A 19,987-nucleotide genomic window follows, 5' to 3' on the forward strand; every position below is an offset into this window, starting at 1 on the left:
AGGTGCACAGTTCACCCTGCTATGACCCAGGCACAACGTCACTGCCCTGACTTGTCACGTGCAACTATGGCTTAACTACTACTTCTCATTATTGTATTGTGTTCTTATTTAACATTTTAAACTATTGTTTAGTATCCAGTATACCATTAAACAGTTAGCATTTCTGCATCTTTTCTGTGATGTTTGGGCGAGTGGAAATATAACTCTAGTACTTTTTTTTTTGCCAGTCCTGGGACTTGAACTCAGGACCTGAGTATCCTTAGGCTTTTTCCTCAAGGCTACAGCTGTACCACTTGAGCCACAGCACCACTTCCGGCGTTTTACTATGTATGTGGTCCCGAGGAATCAAATCCCAGTATTCGTGCATGCTAGGCTAACACTCTTTTTTTGTGTGTCGTGAGGCTTGAACTTGGCCTGGGCTCTCTCCCAAAGCTCTTCAGCTCAAGACTACCACCCTACCCTTGAGCAAGCCCCACTTCCCGTTTGCTAGAGGTTAATTGGAGATAGAGTCTCAGCTCCTTTTGTGCCTTTGAATATAGATACTCAGATTTCAGCCTCCTGAATAGCTAGGATTACAGGCGAGAGCCACTGCGCCTGACTCTAATACATTTTTTGAATGATTCTTGATCTTAAATATTGGGAGATAAGGGATAATATGCCTAAATACAGTAATAGCTGGCTGTTTTGACACATCTGTAATCTTAGCACTTGGGAGACTGAGCAGGAGGATCTTGATGCAATTGGGCCACATGGGGATCCTTTCTCAGAAACCCACACAGTTATTGCCAAATATTACCTTTAAAAGATGGAAGCTACTTTATATTCCCATCTGTGAAGAGTTTACCCATCATGCCACACGGCAGAGCATGCACAGGGTGTCATGATTGTCTGGTTCTGCTCGCTTATGATATGTGTTCCTTCAGCAGCCATTCCATGGTTTCTGCCGGCCTCTGCCTCACGTGGATCCACAGGGCCTGGCTTATCAGACTGTGCTCTTGGGAGGCCTCAGCAAGTGTCAGTTTGTCCTTTGTTGGTCATGATGGTGTGGACATTTCCTTAGATGCCTGCTCTCTGTGGGAGCCATGAGATAGGGAATTCATTTCCTTTTGGTGACAAGTAGTAAGAGTCCCAATGGGAATGTATTGGCTTAAATTACTGAAAAGCCTAAGAGAAGTTGTCTTTGGGAACATCCAGCTCCAGGTGCCCTACAGAATTGTTAGCTCTCTTCTCTCAGTCCATTTTGGGTCCTACTTCTTTCTCTGGCAGGCTTTCTGAAAGAATAGCTATAGGACCCTCCAATCAGCTTAGCAATCTACCAACTTAGCCATCAGAGAGAAAGAAAAAGCTGATTCTCTAATATCTAGCATACAAAAAAAATCAGAAACAACAAAGACCTCCCAGGTATTCCTCATTTGGCCTGCCATGTTTCAGTGGCTAAGATAAGACTGGGCCTGAGTGAGATCATGGTGGGGCAACCCCTCCTGAATCCCTTGGACTGAGAGAAGAGGAAAACTGGAGTTTTGAACCCAAAAGGAGGAATGGGAATAGGTGCCTCCAGGATTCAGTTCCAGGCAGCTCCTGTGACTCCCAGGTCTGATCAGGGTTCCAGTGGGGTCAGGTCTGCAGGCCTGCCAAGTGTTCACCTGTGCCTCTTGGGCAGACAGAGTCTCATTCCCCCTTGTGGACTCAGTTTCTGCGCATACAAAATGGGGACTACAGAGATGGAATTTAAGGGTGGTAGCTGCAGTTCTCTGGTTCCTGATTCTAGCATTCTAGCATCTCAGCTATTTCTTGGGAGGAGGACAGAATGACACAGTGGCCAGCTGACAACAAGAAGAGGGGGGCCTGGGGACTGTCCCCCATGGGCACAGTTGTGCCATTGCTCTCAGGAAATCCCCAGTCCCTGAACAGGCTGGCTGGGCTCGCTGGCTGGGCCCCTTGGCTGGAGGAGGTTGCTCCTACCTCCTCTAAGCTGAGCCCCAAAGCCCTCACCTCCTCTAGGCTTGGGGAAGTTGCCCTTGCTGCCTTGCAACTGGGTCCCCCAGCTCCCACCTCCTTTAGGCAGGGCCCCAGCCTGCACAAGGGGGTGATTGTCCCCACAGGAGTGACTGGGCCAGAAAACACTGTGGACACTGTGTCTGCTCTCAAGGGTGTGGGCTGAGGCATTAGTCACTGCTGGCTAGCAGGGGAGGTTGGGCTGAAGAGCCCCTCACCCTTGGCTGGACCCTGGCCTTGCCTCAGCCAGTGGGGGAGAGAGACACCAGCAGCCACAGACAGCCACTTGTTCTTGAAGTGATGCCTTGCCTGTCCACTCCCACGCCAACCTTCACCACTCTCCTCCGTCTACTTAGATCACCCTTAACTCCCTCAGACCTCCTCCTCCACCTCTGGATCCTTACCCTCTGGCGGAACCTAGGGAAAGTGAGGTCAGACAGGGCTTCTGCAGAATTTATAGGCACCTCTGGCGAAATCAGGAACAGAGGACTTTGAAACTACCTGGGCTAAAATTCAGCTTTTAGCTGTTTTTTACCTGCTGTATGACTGAACAGATGAGTCCACCTCTCTGAACACTGTGTTTTCTTCTTGTTCTCACTTTCCCCTTCATTATGGGGCTCAAGAGCTCCTCCAGCTTCAGCAGCCCAAGTTGCTGGTACTACAGTTCAGTGTTCCTAGAAACAAACTATTGTAAAGTTGGTGGGCTTAAGCAGTGCCTTCTGCCAGCCCTGGGCCTGCTTCCTTTCAGTTCCCTCAGGGGGAACACATGTCTGGAGACTCTGGTTAGAGGGCTTGCAGCCAGCAATTGTTTTTATTTTAACAATTGTTCTAAAGTTTCATTTTATTGTTGATCACATGTTTATTCTTGAGCCAATCACTGTGTCCTGAGAGAAGGCAGTGTTCTTATTGGCCACCCATCAGAGTCACCTATGATGCCTATGAGAGAATTGTTAGCTGGGTTGCTGTGGGGAGGTGCAGTGAGGGCAGATTGAAGAGAAGCGAGGGGAGGGGAATTGTGTCTGCGGAATGCAGTGTCATCTACAGAAAATTGTCCCAAGTAAAAGCTGTCTTGTTCTGTAGGAGAATGCCTTTCTCTTCGTTTGGACTCAGTAAATAACAGTTGGGTGGCCCAGTCCTTCCAAGCCTTAGAATATTATCTGGGAAATGGGCTAATGTGACTGTCTACCTTAATGGTCTATGGGAGTCTCCACACTCCACAGCTAAGCTCTGTCAGCAGACAGGTTGGTCCTGACCCAGGTTGCTATTTATCATCTGCAGCAGAGTGAGATGGAGTAGGAGACCCTGGACAATGGACTGTGGGGAAGTGACTTAGAGCTCAGAGGCTGGCTAATTGATGGGTGATCCAAGACAAGTCATGCACCTCTCTGAATCAGTCTGGTCACTTGGTCAGGAAGGTGGTGTTTGCCTCTGAGGTCTAGGTGGCGCTGGGTGAGTGTCCATCAGTACTGGTCACTTTTTTTAACATTCATCGTCCTTCTATCCCTGGGGGCTTCATGGCGATGAGCTGCTGCCTCACCCAAACTTTGATGGAATTTGATGTTGGCCTGCCTACTTGGGGTCTTACTGTGTCTCCTGACCCCCTCCTGGCAGGCCCTGCCTCTGAAATCCCAGTGAAGGTGCCAGCCAGTGAGTGTTCTTGTCTTGTGGACACCGATGGCAGCCCCGCCCCTGTGGAGGACAACACTGATTTCAGGATGGTTTGTACACGTGTGGAAAATGGCCTTAGTCCCGCCACTTTTAGATAAAAAACTTCCCTTTTCAGAAAATGCAGAAAATGGTGGCACATAGCATTCTTCATCACTCACTCTCAGAACTCAGAGATGACTGACCTCTGCCCAGGGTGGTGCCTTGGTGACCGGGCACCAGTCCTGGACCACCCCTGAAGCTCTATCCCGTCCTTTCTGTAAAGTAGAGCCATCCACCCTGGGTTTGGAGAGGAGGGGAAGAGGAGGAGAGAAAGAGTAGGAAGAGAGGTGGTATATCAAAGCAAAAGCATTCCTTAGAAATTTCTTGGGGGAGGGGAATATGGAAAAATCAGCTTCACAAGACATGTGCAGTCAGATATAGAGTCAGTTGTCTGTGCCTGTATCAGCACATGCGGGAGGGAGAGGAGAGAGGGGAGAGGTATTTGTAAGGTATATTGAGGAATTGTGGGTTCTGGCCCCATGAGTGAGCCATGTGCCTGCTCCTTGGGTTCAGCATGAAGAGCAGTCACAGCATATCTGGGCGGTGAGTGCCAGAGTTGTCCCTTGAAGCCGGCGTGGTGAAGAGGCCATGGAGGTGCCAGGTGCTCAGTGGAGCCGTCGTCCCTGGGCTTTGATGCTGGTGGTGTCTTCTGACTCTAACCTCGTGGTGCACGGGGAGAGGGGGTGTGATGCCCAGGCCCCCCAGCTCGGCGCTCCCCAGGAAGCACCTGATGAGTGGGTGGGATCGCTCATAGGAGTGACTTGGTTATTTCTCTTTCCTCTCTTTTTTTGAGTTTTTTTTTTTATCATTCCAAATAAGCTCTCAAGTGACATAGTTGTTTCATCATTTATATTCCAAACTTTTTATTTTCTCCCAACCAAAGCTCTCCTCACTGGAGTGAGCCTCCCCTTCTCCTCCCCTTCCCCTGTAACCTTTGTTTGAGGTTCTGACTTTTGAGTCTGACTGTGCCAGCTATCTTGTAAGAATAGACTCATACAGACTTTGGCCTTTGCCTCTCATTTCACTTAGTATGATGTTTTCAAGGTTTGTTCCTGTCTCATTGTATATTAGAATTCCATCACCCCTCCCCCCTTTTCCTGCCAGTCTTGGAGATGGACCTCAGGGCCTAGGCACTGTCCCTGAGCCTCTTTTGCTCAAGGCTGGCACATCATCCCTTGAGCCACAAAGCCACCTCTGCCTTTTTCTGTTTGGGTGATACTGAGGAATCAAACCCAGGTCTTCATGCAGGCTAGGCAAGCACTCTTCCACTAAGCCACATTCCCAGCCCCAGAATTCCATCCCTTTTAATGGGTGACAAATGTCCCCCTGTAGATAGCTGTCAGGTTTTTTGATTCCCTAACTGACCCTCAGGTCAGGTCCACTTCTGACTCCTGTGGAGAGTGCTGTCTCCCATGCTTCAAGGGCGACCCTTGAGGAGCTGGAGACCTCTTGGCACCTTCTCCTCACAGTGGTCCAGCGTCCCAAGTGCTCTACTCCTCACTCTCCACTCTGGCTATGCTTTGTTCCTTGATTTTTGCCTAGTAGACACAATGATTTCCACCATTTGGCCAGAAAGCAACTTCACCGTAACTTTCTTACTTAGGACTGGTTTCATAGCCCCTCTCTCTCTGTCTCTCTGTCTCTGTCTCTGTCTCTGTCTGTCTGTCTGTCTGTCTGTCTCCCTCCCACCCTCCCTTCTTCCCTCTCCTTTACTCCCAGTCCCTCATTCTTTCTGTGTGAAATGAAGCACAAAATATTCCTATTCAATCTTCTCATGGTGGTGTTTGCAGAACTCACCCATTCTTGTACTTCATTTACTCCATCGTTTTTATGAAGCACAGATGTTGGGTCTCACATACGACTCAGGGCTGACAGGCTCTTGTCATGTTCTGGTTGCACTTTGTTCCCGGCCAGAGCTGGCCTCAGTTTTCGCACTCTGGAGTGGTCTCCTGGGATCCGTTTTCTGCCTGCTTGTGTGTGTCTTATGACCTTCTGTGTCTCCACCTTACAGGCCAAGAACAAGGAGACTGGAGACTTGGCCGCAGCCAAGGTCATTGAGACCAAGAGTGAGGAGGAACTGGAGGACTACATTGTGGAGATTGAGATCCTGGCCACCTGTGACCACCCCTACATTGTGAAGCTCCTGGGAGCGTACTACTATGATGGAAAGCTGTGGGTAAGGCACTGTGTTTCCCAGGTCCTTGGTTCTGGCTCAATATTTGCTGGGAGGGTGAGGGCTGGGGTAGGGAGAGATGGAGGGAATCTGTGAGCTCCCTGCACCCTCTTGCTGAAGCCTTCCCTTCTAGAGCAGAGATAGTAGCATTTACAGAGCTCTCCTGCCTGGTCCTGAATCCTAGTGCTGCTGCTTCTAAGCCACATAAACCTACAGTTGTGTATAACCTGCCTGTGTGTCGTTTTCAACTTCTGTAACATTGGGATGACGATGCAAACTGAGTGTCACAAACCTAGAGGTCAGAAATTCAAAACTTACATGAGAATGATCTTCAAAGAGATTTCAGATCCTCCAATTAGCGTTGCTTAACCAGAAAGATGGATGCAAATATTCCAAGATCTCGGATACTCCATAACCTGAACACCTCTGCTCCTAAGCATTTTGGATAAAGGGTTCTCAGTGTGTAGCAACTGGCACAGGGTAAGGTGATGGGATTGAAGGAGTGAATTCCCAGGACCTGAGAGGAGCTGGCCAGGGTGACAGGGAGGCTGAATGCTAGAATGCAAGTGCAGCCTAGGACCTTTTCCACCTCGGTTGTGTTGTTTGACATTAAAATGGCAGTATTGAAACAGAACCAAGGGTGGGCAGATGTCCCATGTAAGTTCTAGATGCAGTTGGAAGAGCATCAGAATTAGATGTGGAGGTCTTGAGAGGCAAGCAGGGAGGCCAGCTGGTTGGGCATCCCAGGAGATGTAGCTGGAGTGCAAACAGCAGCAGGCAGTGGTTGCCAAGCCTTGGGGATCTGGGGGTGTGCACATGCCATCGTGGTCGAGTTCTACTGTGTTTGCACTGTTTCAGGAAATTCAAAGAGAGCTTGATGTTGATGAAGAATGTTTTATATTTTTCCCTTTTAATAGGAAATGGATTCTGGCTTTTTCATTGCATAGATGTCTGATTTTTAAGAACATTACTGTGTTGATTGGAGACACTGGTTTCATTAAAAAAATACTGATTTGGAAAACACCAGGATAGTTTATGAATCCTGCCCTTCTCATCTCACAGATGTCTGCCAGTGGCCGAGGGTACAAACTGGACCCTTCTAATTTGAGTTAGTCCATTTTGGATTGCTGTAATGAAATCCCTGAGACTGGAAACATTATAAAGTCAAGAGGTTTCGCCCTGGAGGTTCAGGATTGGCATGGCTGTCATGATGACCTCTCATTGTAAGTCATCCTGAGTTCTGTGGTGAGGTAGGAGGCCAGAGTGGGCTTGATGGCCCAGGGGAAATGTGTTGATTTCCCTGAGAGCTACTTACTGCCCCTTACGGTACACCACCTTCTGACATGACCATATTGAGGACCGGGCTCTCGCACATGAGCCTCTGGGGATCCCACTCAAACCATGGCATAGACCTCACCTCCCGAGCTTGGTTCCCTGGCTACCCCATCACAGGGCCCGCCTCTGGCCCCTTCCTTGCCTCTCATATCTCCTTGGGATGCCATTCAGGTGTTGTGGCAGAAAAAGGCTTCAGATTTCACAGCCCTTCTTTCTCCATTGTCTCCAGGGATCCTGGAGTGGAGCTGGGCAGGGGAATCACAGGTGGCCACCTTTCCCCAGGGGAAACAGGTGAACAGAGAAGTTAAGCTCCTTGCTCACTGCCCAAAGTCAGGACTGACAAAGCCAAGTCATTTTCCTATGTCCTGATCGCTAGAGCTGCTTTCTAGAACGTTTTCCCTTCTTTTAGAAAATGAGAACAAGGGAAATTAGACAGCTATCATGTATGTGTTCACCAAAGGAAAATGAGAATATACAGGAATGCATGAGAGGGGTAGGGTCAGAACTTGATCCAGTGGGGGAGTGCCGTGGTCCAGGCGTCGGCCTTAGCACAGGGGAGAAGGCAACTCGGGCCTCTCCAGACATAAAGCAAGGCCATAAAGTTAACCAGTGCAGAGAAGGGTTTGGACATTCATTTTTCCAGGGGAAGGCCCCTTGCTAACTGTGCCACGCTCTGTGGTTAGGTATTTAGATCACTTCTAATTTTGTCTTTGTTCTTATGAACAGTGCTGTGATGGACTTCTTAGAGTTCTTGTCTGGGAACTTTTTTTTTCTGGCACCAGTACTGGGGCTTGAACTTAGGGCCTTACATTGTACTTTGGCTTTTTTGCTTAAGGCTGGCACTCTGTTACTTGAGCCATACTTCCAGTTCCTGGGAACCTTTTCATTATTGATTCCAAGCTGGCCGTCAGATACAAACTGGCTCGCCTCCGTCTCATGGTGCCCCTCCTGTCCACTCATACACTTTCTGCACTGCTCTCTTCATATTGGAGAACAGTTCTGTGATGTGTCTGTTTCCTTTGTTGGTTGAGGTGGAGTGCAGAATCCACGCCTTTCCCAGGTCCAAAGACAACACTGTGATAGCTAGCATAGATTGAGGACTCAGCCTTGTGTGCCCTTGGCAATATATCATTTACCACCTTGGCTTTGTCGCACTGTCTGGTCTTACAGAAGGAAATGAGAAACAAAGAATCTAAGTCAGTTGCCTCCCAGGCCACACAACTAGAAAGTTGCTGAGCTGGAAAAACAGATAGAAAAAAACCCAAACAATTCTTGGCTGGATTGTGACTGTCAGTATGGTCTTTCTGTCCCTAAATTGTCACTTTCAGCAGGTACTTTCTTATCCAAGGCTGCTGCTGGGCCAGACCCTCCCTCGGCCACCCTGAAGCCCTGCTTGGGGCATTGTCCTCTTTTGGAGGATCTGTGCTGTCAGAAGCTAGTCCTGAAGCCGAGGAGTTGAGTTGCAGAAGGGTGTGCAAGCTGCGTTGTGGACTCTAACCCACATATCTGTGGTTGGGGCTGTCACTGGAGAAGGAGGCTGGAGGTGCCATCCTTGGGGAGGAATGGCTAAAGGGTTTCATGAGCAAATGAAGGGCTTGCCCTTGACTGTCCACAGCAGTCATTCATGTGCTGTGTAGCAATGCCCAAACACCTCTGGTATTCCACAGCCATGGTCGCACGGGGCTGAGTCTCCAGGGAGCAGGTAGGCAGATATGACCCCCAGGTCTCTCATCTATTCCTCACTTACTCCCTAGCCGTTTGCTAAATACCCCAGGTGCCCAGTGGAGCTGGGTGCTGTGGGCACAGGCACGAAGAGTCACCTCTAGACCCCAGTGTCGCGGGTGTGTCTGTGCAGTCACCCTGGAGATATAGGTTGGCCACTATCTTAAACCTTCAGGAGAGTGGGCTCAGGTGCTGGGTGTGCCGAGTGTCTTGGTATGCCTAATGACTATGATGGAAGCACAGAATACTAAGTGACAGCTGCCCATGCCCCACAGGTCCTGTGTCATTCCCCGGGAACAGAGGAGCAGGCTGACGCTCCGATTACTGAGGTGCCCCGAGGTTGGCTAGAGTCAGACCTAGGCTAGAACCTGGGCATGTTGGCCCCATGATGAAGCCTTCATTCACCACTGTTCACTCTGGTACCTGGGAGACTGGGGCCCTCAGGTACTGAGGTGAGCGTACAGTAGGATCTAACATCACCTTGAGCCTTGTGTGCTAACCACAGGGCCCTGCCCCTGGCCAGCCCTCTGGCCCATAAGCTCTGCCTTCAGTGTTTGCTGCCCTGCTTTGCTTTCCCCACTCTCCTTGGTTCCAGGCCTGTTTGTCCTTTAACAGCCATACGGGTGCTGCAAAACCCTTTATTGAATATAGTTGAAGATGTTATCTCTTGACCTTCCAGAAGTTTGCCCATATCGCCCTTTGACCCCATGCCTACTTGTCCGGGGGGCTGGCAAGCCCTCCGCAGACCCTCCTTGTGGACATGGGCCTTGGGACAGGGGCATGCACTCCAGCGCTGTTTGTGGTGGAGCTGGCTTTAGGGAGTGGTGGCTAGCCAGCTAGTCAGAGTACTGATTGTTCCTATGGGACTGACTTGTCCCTTAAAGCTACCTGTGGCCAGAGTCCGATCCCAACCTCAGTTTTGGGCTAGACTTGATCCCACACCTGGTCTTGGCATTTCCTGAATGGTGTCGTGGCTTTGAGTACTGTGGACTTTGACCCTAAAGCCTGGGTCCTAGCCTCTAGGCTAAACAGTGCCATTAGTCAGCCAGCCCTGGGTGGAGTCCCTTGTTACATCCCAGAGATGCCTGGTGGCTGGAGCAAGCACCTTCAGACTTGCAGGGTCCTCCTTTGTGTGGAATGGTTGGGATGTGGAATAGTTAGAGAACTATTACAGCAAGATTTTAGTTGAGGGTAAAGAATGTGCCAGACAGTCTGGGTCTCCCTGGAGTCCAGTTTCTCCCTTTGCCTGGGCAAAGCCTTTACCACACCCCCAGCACCCACACTCTGGGAACCCAGTACCCTCCTGCCAGCTGCCCAGCCCGCAGGCTCTGGGAAGCCTAGGTTTCTTCCTTATGTAAGGCAGAGTTGGTGGGTGGGGGTAGAACAAGGCCCCATTCCTGTGCAGTTGTGTGTGTGTGTGTGTGTGTGTGTGTGTGTGTGTGTGTGTGTGTGTGTGTGTATTCACTCCTGTGAGGCTGGGCTATGAGCACATGCTCTGTGAGGCTGGGGGTATGAACACTCAGTCAAAGGATGTATTGTTGTTCTGCTCTGAGGTAGGAGGTTCTGAGCCCACACCCACAGACAGGCAGCTGACAAGCGGGGTGGTTTTATGTTGACTCTTCTGTCTCAGGACTTCCTTCTACCAGGCTGATTGAGTAATCGGAAACTTCTGTCTTCAGCACGGATGGGTGTGGAGGCCCAGGTTCCCTCTTGAGAAGGGCTGGGAAAGCTGACTGCAGCCCTTGCCCTCACTTCCCCCAGAAGAAATGGCCAGAGTGGGCACCCGGCATGCCTGTGATTGTACAGTCCAGCTCTGTGTCTGGGAGTCATTTACACCTGGAGTTGAGGGTTCCAGCGCTGCTCCTCCCCAGCCACATCTGCTTGCCTATCTGTAGCTCATGGCATTAAGTAATGTTGATGGGGCGAGCATAGTTCCGGTGGTGGAGGAAACACTCAGTTATGATAGTCATCACCTCTGCTCGTGGGTGGCTGTGGAAGGAACCTGCTTTTGTTGGCCTTGTTTACAGAATCTGCTGTCAGCTATGCCAGTCACCTGCCCGTCTGTTCTAATTTCTGGGCATCTTAAGGCTACTGACACATCTTTCACATTTATTTCCTCTTCTGCAGACGTTTACTGGTCATGTACACTTGACCCTTCATATTTGCCATTTCCCCATTGTGCCTGTTCTGAGTATGTAAAGGCTTTTCCTCTTGTTATTCCTCAAACAATATAGTACAACGACTGTTCAGAGAGCATGAGCAATGGCCCTGTCAGTCAGTCAGTCAGTCAGTCAGTCAGTCAGTATGAACACTGTCTTGGAAGTGTGGCTTAACAGATAGAGCACCCACTTAGCAAGTTTAAGTGCCAGTACTTCCAAACAAGAGGAGAGGGGGAGAGAAGGAGAAAGACAAAGAGGGAGGAGAGGAAGGGAGGGAGGGAGGAAGCATGGGTGAGTACATATGCCAGGAAAATGGGAGCCCTAGGGTGGGGTTGATACTCACCTCTGGACAGGCTCTGCTCTGTGTTAGGGACAGTCCAGGCATCCTGCATGGCTGTCCTGATCCTGCCACTTGGCCTAGGAGCTGTAAAAATTGAATGTTTAAGCCTGAAGGTGATCCAAAGTGTTCTTGCCTGGGTGGGGACCCTTGGCTCCCATGGCTCCTGGGTGATGGCACACTTGGTGTGTGTGTGCATGTGTGTGCTGAAGGTGTACTCCTGGGTGACTGATCTACTTGGTGTGTGTGCGCTAATGGTGTGCTTCTGGATGATTTCCACACTTGGTGTGTGTGTGTGTGCTGTGTGATCCTGGGGTGATTAGCACACGTGTGTGTGTGTGTGTGTGTGTGTGCGCGCGCGCGCGTGCACGCTGATTGTGTGATCCTGGGTGACTAGCACACTTGGGGGTGTGTGTGTGCTGATGGTTGGACCCTGAACAGTGGAGCAAGGACACCCAGGTCCCCTCCCCTACCTCAGGGCCTGTGATGCAGGCTTCTTATGGCAGGGTTGGGTGCTCACTGGAGCTCTTCTGTTGGAAGATGAACACACCTCAGTCCTGGGGCCACCCTCCGTCTTAGTCCTAGTCCTAGCTCGGCCACTTCCTATTTGTATAGCTTTAATTTTTGTGTCCCTCAGTTACCCTGTGTCTAAATGTCTAAAACACTGCAATGTGTGCATGTAATAATGGTTACATTTTTTCAGCTTTTACTTACTGGTTCCCAAGCCATGTGCTAAATTCTAGCATACAGCATCCATGTAATCCCCACAATAGCCAAGTGCCTTCCTCAACAACTGATCAAGCAATCTTGCAAAACACTTTGCAGAGGGTGTGGTCACCTAATGCTTTCTCAAACTGAGTCAGAGGAGCTGGTGGCTGTCTCCCTAATGAGGAGGTTAAGTGGATGGAGTGAGACATATACTTGGTGTTTTCTGTGTGACAAGAGTAGAAAACAGCTGGGCTCAACAGCCTGGTGCAAGCATTTAGTTCTGTTGGGAGAGTTTTTATTTCTGATTTTAGGCAGTTAGTGGGCTGGTTTTGTGTGTGTGTGTGTGTGTGTGTGTGTGTGTGTGTGTGTGTGTGTGTGTGTGTGTGCGTGTGTGCTCACGCGTGCTCACTGCTTCAGGAATGGAGTTGGGCAGGTGGGTTGAGGGGTGATGAAGTGTACATTGCCCCTCTGATGAGAAGCCCAGGGGGTGGTGTTGACCTTTCTCTGCTGTGTACCTGGCGACAGAGATGGTGCTGTGGCAGAGCAGGTATCTGATGGCATCACTCATTCATTCAGGGACAGCCCAAGAGGTGGGGGAACCTCAGAGTTACAGAGCCAGGTCCTCCTTTTGCTTCTGAGGATCAGCTGCTTAATCTAAATGAGGAGGAATCCTGAGCAACAGCGGCTCTGGTTTCCACTGGCCTCCAGCCAGAGTAGACGGCCGACGAGCCCAGGCTGCTGTCAAGCCCCCATTTGGTGCTGCTCAGAGCTCCGGGTGTGGAAGGAGGAAGTGGGCTGTGCTGGGGACATGCTTCTGACTGGCAGGCCCAAACTGCTGCTGTGTCCATGCCAGGGCAGGCCTACTTTGGGTTCCCTTTCAAAACTTTAATTTTATTGTGACTAGAAAGTATCTCCACAAATTTTTGTTATGGAGTGTCTATTTTTTGACAGACCCATGGAATTTATCACCCTGTGTAAACTTTACACCTATGGATGAGTAGCCCCCTTCTGTAAGCCCAGCAGCTGCCAATTCCCTTTGGATGGAATCATCTGATGGTTTTAGAAAAGTCATATGCAGCCAGTCTGCAGTCTGTCTGTCCTTCAGGTGTCTTTTGCTGAGTGCAGTGTCTACAAGGTCTGTCCATGTTGTCCAGTATTGTGGAAATTTCTTTCCTTGTTCATGCTGTGTAGTGCTTTGTTCCATGCTGCAGGGCCCTGGTCACCCCCCAGTGCACATCCCCCAGTGCACATCCCCCGGTACACATCCAGTCACCCCCTAGTGCACACCCCCCAGTGCACATCCAGTCACCCCCAGTGGACATCCCCCAGAGCACACCCCCCAGTGCACATCCCCCAGTGCACATCCAGTCACCCCCAGTGGACATCCCCCAGTGCACACCCCCCAGTGCACATCCCCCAGTGCACATCCAGTCACCCCCTAGTGCACACCCCCCAGTGCACATCCAGTCACCCCCAGTGGACATCCTCCACAGCACACCCCCCAGTGCACATCCCCCAGTGCACATCCAGTCATCCCCAGTGGACATCCCCCAGTGCACATCCCCCAGTGCACATCCCCCGGTACACATCCAGTCACCCCCTAGTGCACACCCCCCAGTGCACATCCAGTCACCCCCAGTGGACATCCCCCAGTGCACACCCCCCAGTGCACATCCCCCAGTGCACATCCAGTCATCCCACAGTGCACATCCCCTGGTACACATCCAGTCACCCCCTAGTGCACACCCCCCAGTGCACATCCAGTCACCCCCAGTGGACATCCCCCAGAGCACATCCAGTCATCCCACAGTGCACATCCCCTGGTACACATCCAGTCACCCCCAGTGCACATCCCCCAGTGCACATCCAGTCACCCCCTAGTGCACACCCCCCAGAGCACATCCAGTCACCCCCAGTGGACATCCCCCAGAGCACACCCCCCAGTGCACATCCCCCGGTACACATCCAGTCACCCCCCAGTGCACATCCCCCAGTACACATCCAGTCACCCCCAGTGGACATCCCCCAGTGCACACCCCCCAGTGCACATCCCCCGGTGCACATCCAGTCATCCCCTAGTGCACATCCCCCAGTACACATCCAGTCACCCCCAGTGGACATCCCCCAGTGCACACCCCCCAGTGCACATCCAGTCATCCCACAGTGCACATCCCCCAGTACACATCCAGTCACCCCCCAGTGCACATCCCCCGGTGCACATCCAGTCACCCCCCAGTGCACACCCCCCAGTGCACATCCCCTAGTGCACATCCAGTCACCCCCAGTGGACATCCCCCAGTGCACATCCTTAGTGCACATCCCCCAGTGCACATCCCTTAGTGCACATCCCCCAGTGCACATCCAGTCATCCCCTAGTGCACATCCCCCAGTACACATCCAGTCACCCCCCAGTGCACATCCCCCAGTGCACATCCAGTCATCCCACAGTCCACATCCCCAGTACACATCCAGTCACCACCAGTGCACATCCCCCAGTACACATCCAGTCATCCCCCAGTGCACATCCAGTCACCCCCAGTGCACATCCCACAGTGCACATCCAGTCGTCTCCTAGTGCACATCCCCCAGTACACATCCAGTCACCCCCAGTGCGCATCCCACAGTGCACATCCCACAGTGCACATCCAGTCACCCCCAGTGCACATCCAGTCATCCCCCAGTGCACATCCAGTCACCCCCAGTGCACATCCCCCAGTGCACATCCAGTCGTCTCCTAGTGCACATCCCCCAGTACACATCCAGTCACCCCCAGTGCGCATCCCCCAGTGCACATCCCACAGTGCACATCCCACAGTGCTCATCCAGTCACCCCCAGTGCACATCCAGTCATCCCCCAGTGCACATCCCCCAGTGCACATCCAGTCATCCCCCAGTGCACATCCAGTCATCCCCCAGTGCACATCCAGTCACCCCCAGTGCACATCCCCCAGTGCACATCCAGTCGTCTCCTAGTGCACATCCCCCAGTACACATCCAGTCACCCCCAGTGCGCATCCCCCAGTGCACATCCCACAGTGCACATCCCACAGTGCACATCCAGTCACCCCCAGTGCACATCCAGTCATCCCCCAGTGCACATCCAGTCACCCCCAGTGCACATCCCCCAGTGCACATCCAGTCATCCCCCAGTGCACATCCAGTCATCCCCCAGTGCACATCCAGTCACCCCCAGTGCACATCCCCCAGTGCACATCCAGTCATCCCACAGTGCACATCCAGTCATCCCCCAGTGCACATCCCCCAGTGCACGCTTGAGTTTGCTGCACTTTGACTTTTATGAGTTGTGCTGGCACAAATATGCCCATGCTGACAGCTCTTGCTGAAGTCTGAACTTCAGTTATTTTGGATAAACACCCAGATGTGGTATCACTGTGGCTGACACTGGCCTCAAACTCATGATCCTTCTGCTTCCATTTCTCAAGTAGCTGGAATAATAGTTGTATATCATTTCATTTGGCCCAGCTAGGCCAAACATGGTCCAGGCAGAAAATAGCAAGGTGGATTACTCAGAATAACTTAAACAGCTGAACAACTTCCTTGGCTGCTTATTTCATTGGAATAGTCAGCAGGAAGATGGGGTCTGAGCAGGGCTTGTTCTGTTTTGTTTTGTTTTCTTCTCCGTCCTGGGCTTGAGCTCAGGGCCTGAGCACTGTCCTTGGACTTTCTCAAAGCTAGAGCTCTACCACTTGAGCCACTTCACTATTTCTGGCTTTTTCTTTTCTATGTATGTGGTACCAAGGACTCGAACCCGGGTCTTCCTGCATGCTAGGCAAGCACTCTGCCACCAGGCCGCACTCCCGGCCCCCTTGTTCTGTTTTTCTGTAATTTGCTGCCCTCTGTTCCTTGCATGGTTACAGGGTGGCGGGCTGCACACGCTGGGCTCCATGTTTGCTATTGGCTCTATTGTGACTTCACAGCATTCCATGCATCCTCAGGTTAGAGCCCACTAACTCCTGCTCTGGATAAATGGATGAATACATACTTGAATGGATGGATTAGATAAATGGGAAAATGGATAGATAAATGGATGAATGGAAGGATGGATAGGTAAATGAATGGATGTGTGGATACATGGATGAATAAGTAGGAACATGGTTGGATGAGGGAATAGATGGGTGAATGAGTGGATGCAGAGATGGATGAATGAACAAGTGAATGAGTGGCCAGGGTTAGAAAACGTACTTTCTAGCCTTGGACCTATCACTAACTGGCTCAGTTCCAGACCCTTTTGGAGCCTCAGTTTTCCTACTTGACCCAGTGCCCTCAGGATCCTGCTTGGTATTGGGCTTTGGCACAGCTGGCTTTGGAAGGGGAGAACCAGGTGTAGGGTTCTGAGATCCTGGGAGGGACAGCATCTGTGCAGACTCTTGGCTGTGGTTGAAGCATAGTAAAGAGTACCAGCAGTAGATGGTGGATTCAAGCTGGACAGTCTGGAAAGACAGCATGCAGGCTGGACCAGAGAGGCCTGGGCTGAAGTTTAGGGTCTCCCTGGTAACTTGGTTTTACTTTTTCTGAAAAATAAAGCATGCAGGCTACTGCCCTGTTATTGGGAACACTCTGTAGTTGCTAAGGGATGTGGGGCAGATGGAACAGGCCCTGGGCAGAAGGGGCTTGGGTGGCAGAGCACCATAGCCTGGGGTCTGGATCTCCCCACCAAATTAGGCTCTGCCCTGCTGTAAGTCTGCTGTGTTCTCTGCAGATCTTGATTGAGTTCTGTCCGGGGGGAGCAGTGGATGCCATCATGCTAGGTGAGTCTTTGGTGGAGTGTGCACACGTGTGTTATACCAGAGGCAGAGCCTGTGTGCTCTGTGTGTACTGTGTAGTGTGTGTGTGTGTGTGTGTGAAGCCAGAGACAGAGCCTGTGTGAGCACTGCCTGTGGCAGGTGGCAAAGCCAGTCCTTGTTGGGTGTCTGGTGTTGACAGTGCCTGTGCCATTTATGCCAGATGCAGGTTTGGCCAGCAGAGCCTGCAGTGGTGCAGCTGGATGGTAGACACCTCTCTTTTTTAGAGCTGGACAGAGGCCTCACGGAGCCCCAGATTCAGGTCGTATGCCGTCAGATGCTGGAGGCTCTCCATTTCCTGCACAACAAGAGGATTATCCACCGTGACCTGAAGGCTGGCAATGTACTCATGACCCTGGAGGGTGACATCCGCCTGGGTAAGGGCACTGGGGAGAGGACGTCTTCGTGGTAGGAGCACCCTGGGGGGCTTCCTGGGAGGGACGTGGGGGGATGTCCTGGCAGGGGTATCTGTCTTGGCTGGGGTATCATGGTGGGGGCAACCTGGAGTGAACATCCTGGGATGGGGACCACCCAGACGGGTGTCCTATCCTGGCTGGGGTGCCCAGGCTGGGGTGTCCTGTACTGGCTGGGGCATCGGTCTGGGGTGTCCTGGCCTGGCTGGGATGCCCGGTGTTGGCTGGGGTGTCCTTACCTGGGTGGGGAACCTGGACTAGGGAGCTTGTTAAATCAGTGTTCTTCTATCCCTTCCACCTCCTCCTTTGTCCTCAGTTCCAGTTTGCCCCCTCTGCTCATTACCTTTGTGTTCCTAAGGAACATTTTATTTTTAGGAGACTGAGATCCCAAGCTGGAGATGGGTTGTTACCAGGGTGCGCAGTTGTGGATTTTCATAGATTGACTGCCCTCAGGATTTCTGGTTAGACCTCAGGAAGGGTGGGAACCTGCTCTAGGCCATGCCAGCAGGGACAGAGCAGGCTGCCTTCAGGACTGCATCCAGGGAGTGTGGGAGTCCTGAGAGGCTGAATATGAGAGGCGTTTGGGTGCTAGAGATGGCTGGGGACATGCCAGGTGTGGAGGGGCAGGGGTAGATGATCTGGGAAGAGTGACATTCAAACTCAGTGCACATATCTGCTGGACTTACCTGACTCACTGGGGAAACTCAGGGGTATAGACGACACCCCTTTGTAGTTGCAGACCTGGCATTGAGGACTTGACGGGGACACTGCTAAGGGAGGTACCCCAGATCCTGCCACCTGGAAGTAGCAGTGATGATTTCCAGTGGACTGACTGTTCAGTCCAGAGATGGGGGGAGAGTCAGGAAGGAATGGGATAGGGAGACCCCAGGGGGAAGAGGAGAGTCATGTGTGTCTGGTACATCCAAAGAGAACAGCTGAGTTTGACCTTCAAGGATGTAGTGGAGGAGGAGGCAGAAGACAGACACCAGGGTCAAGGCCAGGCTGAAGGCTGCTGAATGCAGGATGGCAGCTAGGTCGAGTGGCTATGAGCTGTGCTGAGCCCAGTGGGCTTCTCATTGCTACACTGCTGCTACTGCCTTAGCCTGGATCCACTGGCCATCTCTATGGCCTGGGCATGCCAAGCGGAGTCCATACGCCAGTCAGAGCTACTGGAGGGTGGAATGAGGCAGAGGGACGCATCAGATTTCAAAGTGACTTGGCTTGGCTACTTGTGAACCCCAAGAACTAGTTAAGGAGGGTTCAGATCAGAGACCTGGTGTGTCTTCATACACCCTGGACACCAGTGGATGCCTAATTTTCTGCTTAGAAACTCTTTCCACAGTCATTTAGCATGTGAGCCTGATTTAGCAGTGTAAGAGGCCAGTGGACTGGATATCTGTTGGCCTCTTTCTGTATTCCTGGGACAGCCTGGAGCCCCTGGAGCTCCCTTTACCACCCTCATGTTCTTATAAAAAAAAAAAAAAACAGCTGCATTCTTAGACAAGAGACTAACTTGGGAGAACTTTCTCCAAGCACAAGTGCAGCATTGTGTCCTTGAAGACAGTCTATGCATTTCAGCAGAGGTGGAATAGACCAGGTAAGCTAAAGAGTATGATTGCTAGGCATGGAGAAGCCTGCTGCACAGTCTGAGAAGCCTAATGAGCACTCAGTTTTCCCATCTGCTCAGCAGGGTCCTGGTGGTGGACCCTCCACAGAAGCACAGGGCCTCAGCCATCTTCGATACTGGGTAGTTTGCTTTTTCTTGTGTCAGATGTTTTCTTCTGCTGAATTCCAAACTTCCTATGAGATTCATTCCACAGCTAGTAGGTCCAGACCAGCTCTAGCAGTGGTTAATCAGGAAGCAACCCTGGGTTGGCTGGTGGAAATGTTTGTGCAAGACGAAGAGGGAGGACCTATTCCTTGAGATAATAGGCTAGAACGATCACTTGGCGTGGGGTAACTTTGGACAAGTCAAAACCTCAGACATAGTTCTAGTGATGGCCTTGGAATGATGATCTAACAAACCACACACCCCATCAGTGCCTGGCACGTCCTGAGGCTAAGCACGCAGGAGGATTCTTCCTGGGTGGGGAGCACCCAGTGCTGTCATGTGAGTTCCACATTCTGCAGACACCTGTGATATGATTCAGTTGTCTCTGGTCTCAGGAGGTGAATTCTGCAACTTCTGCTTCCTCCTGCCTGGAGAGAATTCCAAGCTACAGGCAGAGGAGTTGGCTTGCCATGTACCTGGAGCATGGGAGGCACTAAGTAATAAAGGTACTTCCAGTATCACTGTCACTTCAGATTAGTGACTCCAGGATCCCCGAAGACCCTGATGTTCCATTCAGGAGCCAGGCACTGGCTTCTCATCCACTTCACTGTGGCCCAAAGTCCAGATTTCCTGTGCCAGCATGCAGAGGGGTGGGGGTCTGGGCTCTGCCTCTGTGCACATGTAGATGGGAGAGCAGGAAAAAGACCACCCAGATGACTTTCCACAAGTTACTTATGTCTCTTAACTTCAGCTTTGGCACTTACAAAATGGCGCTCATGTGTTTTCCTGCCCTACAGAGTCACAGGTGAAATGATTTGCATGATGAATGGACAGAGGCGTTTCTAGGTACAGATGGTATATGTAA

At 51.4% G+C, this 19,987-nt stretch overlaps 1 protein-coding gene across 3 annotated transcripts in view; it reads left to right on the forward strand.

Moving 5' to 3' along the window:
• The window catches only part of Stk10 (serine/threonine kinase 10), a 58,374-nt gene that overhangs the window by 11,002 nt on the left and 27,385 nt on the right, over nt 1–19,987 (forward strand). The window contains exons 2-4 of one of the 3 annotated variants that reach the window (XM_090321186.1): nt 5,714–5,878; nt 16,857–16,905; nt 17,166–17,315. In XM_090321186.1, the coding sequence (XP_090177312.1) occupies nt 5,714–5,878; nt 16,857–16,905; nt 17,166–17,315 (364 nt within the window). Of the gene's footprint in view, nt 1–5,713; nt 5,879–16,109; nt 16,205–16,612; nt 16,649–16,856; nt 16,906–17,165; nt 17,316–19,987 lie in introns of those variants that run through there. The other 2 variants (XM_090321188.1, XM_090321187.1) reach the window with 2 other exon arrangements.

This window comes from Megascapheus bottae, chromosome 29 (assembly GCF_031878675.1).
Source record: "Megascapheus bottae isolate mThoBot1 chromosome 29, mThoBot2.hap1, whole genome shotgun sequence".
NCBI classification, from domain to species: Eukaryota; Metazoa; Chordata; class Mammalia; order Rodentia; family Geomyidae; genus Megascapheus; species Megascapheus bottae.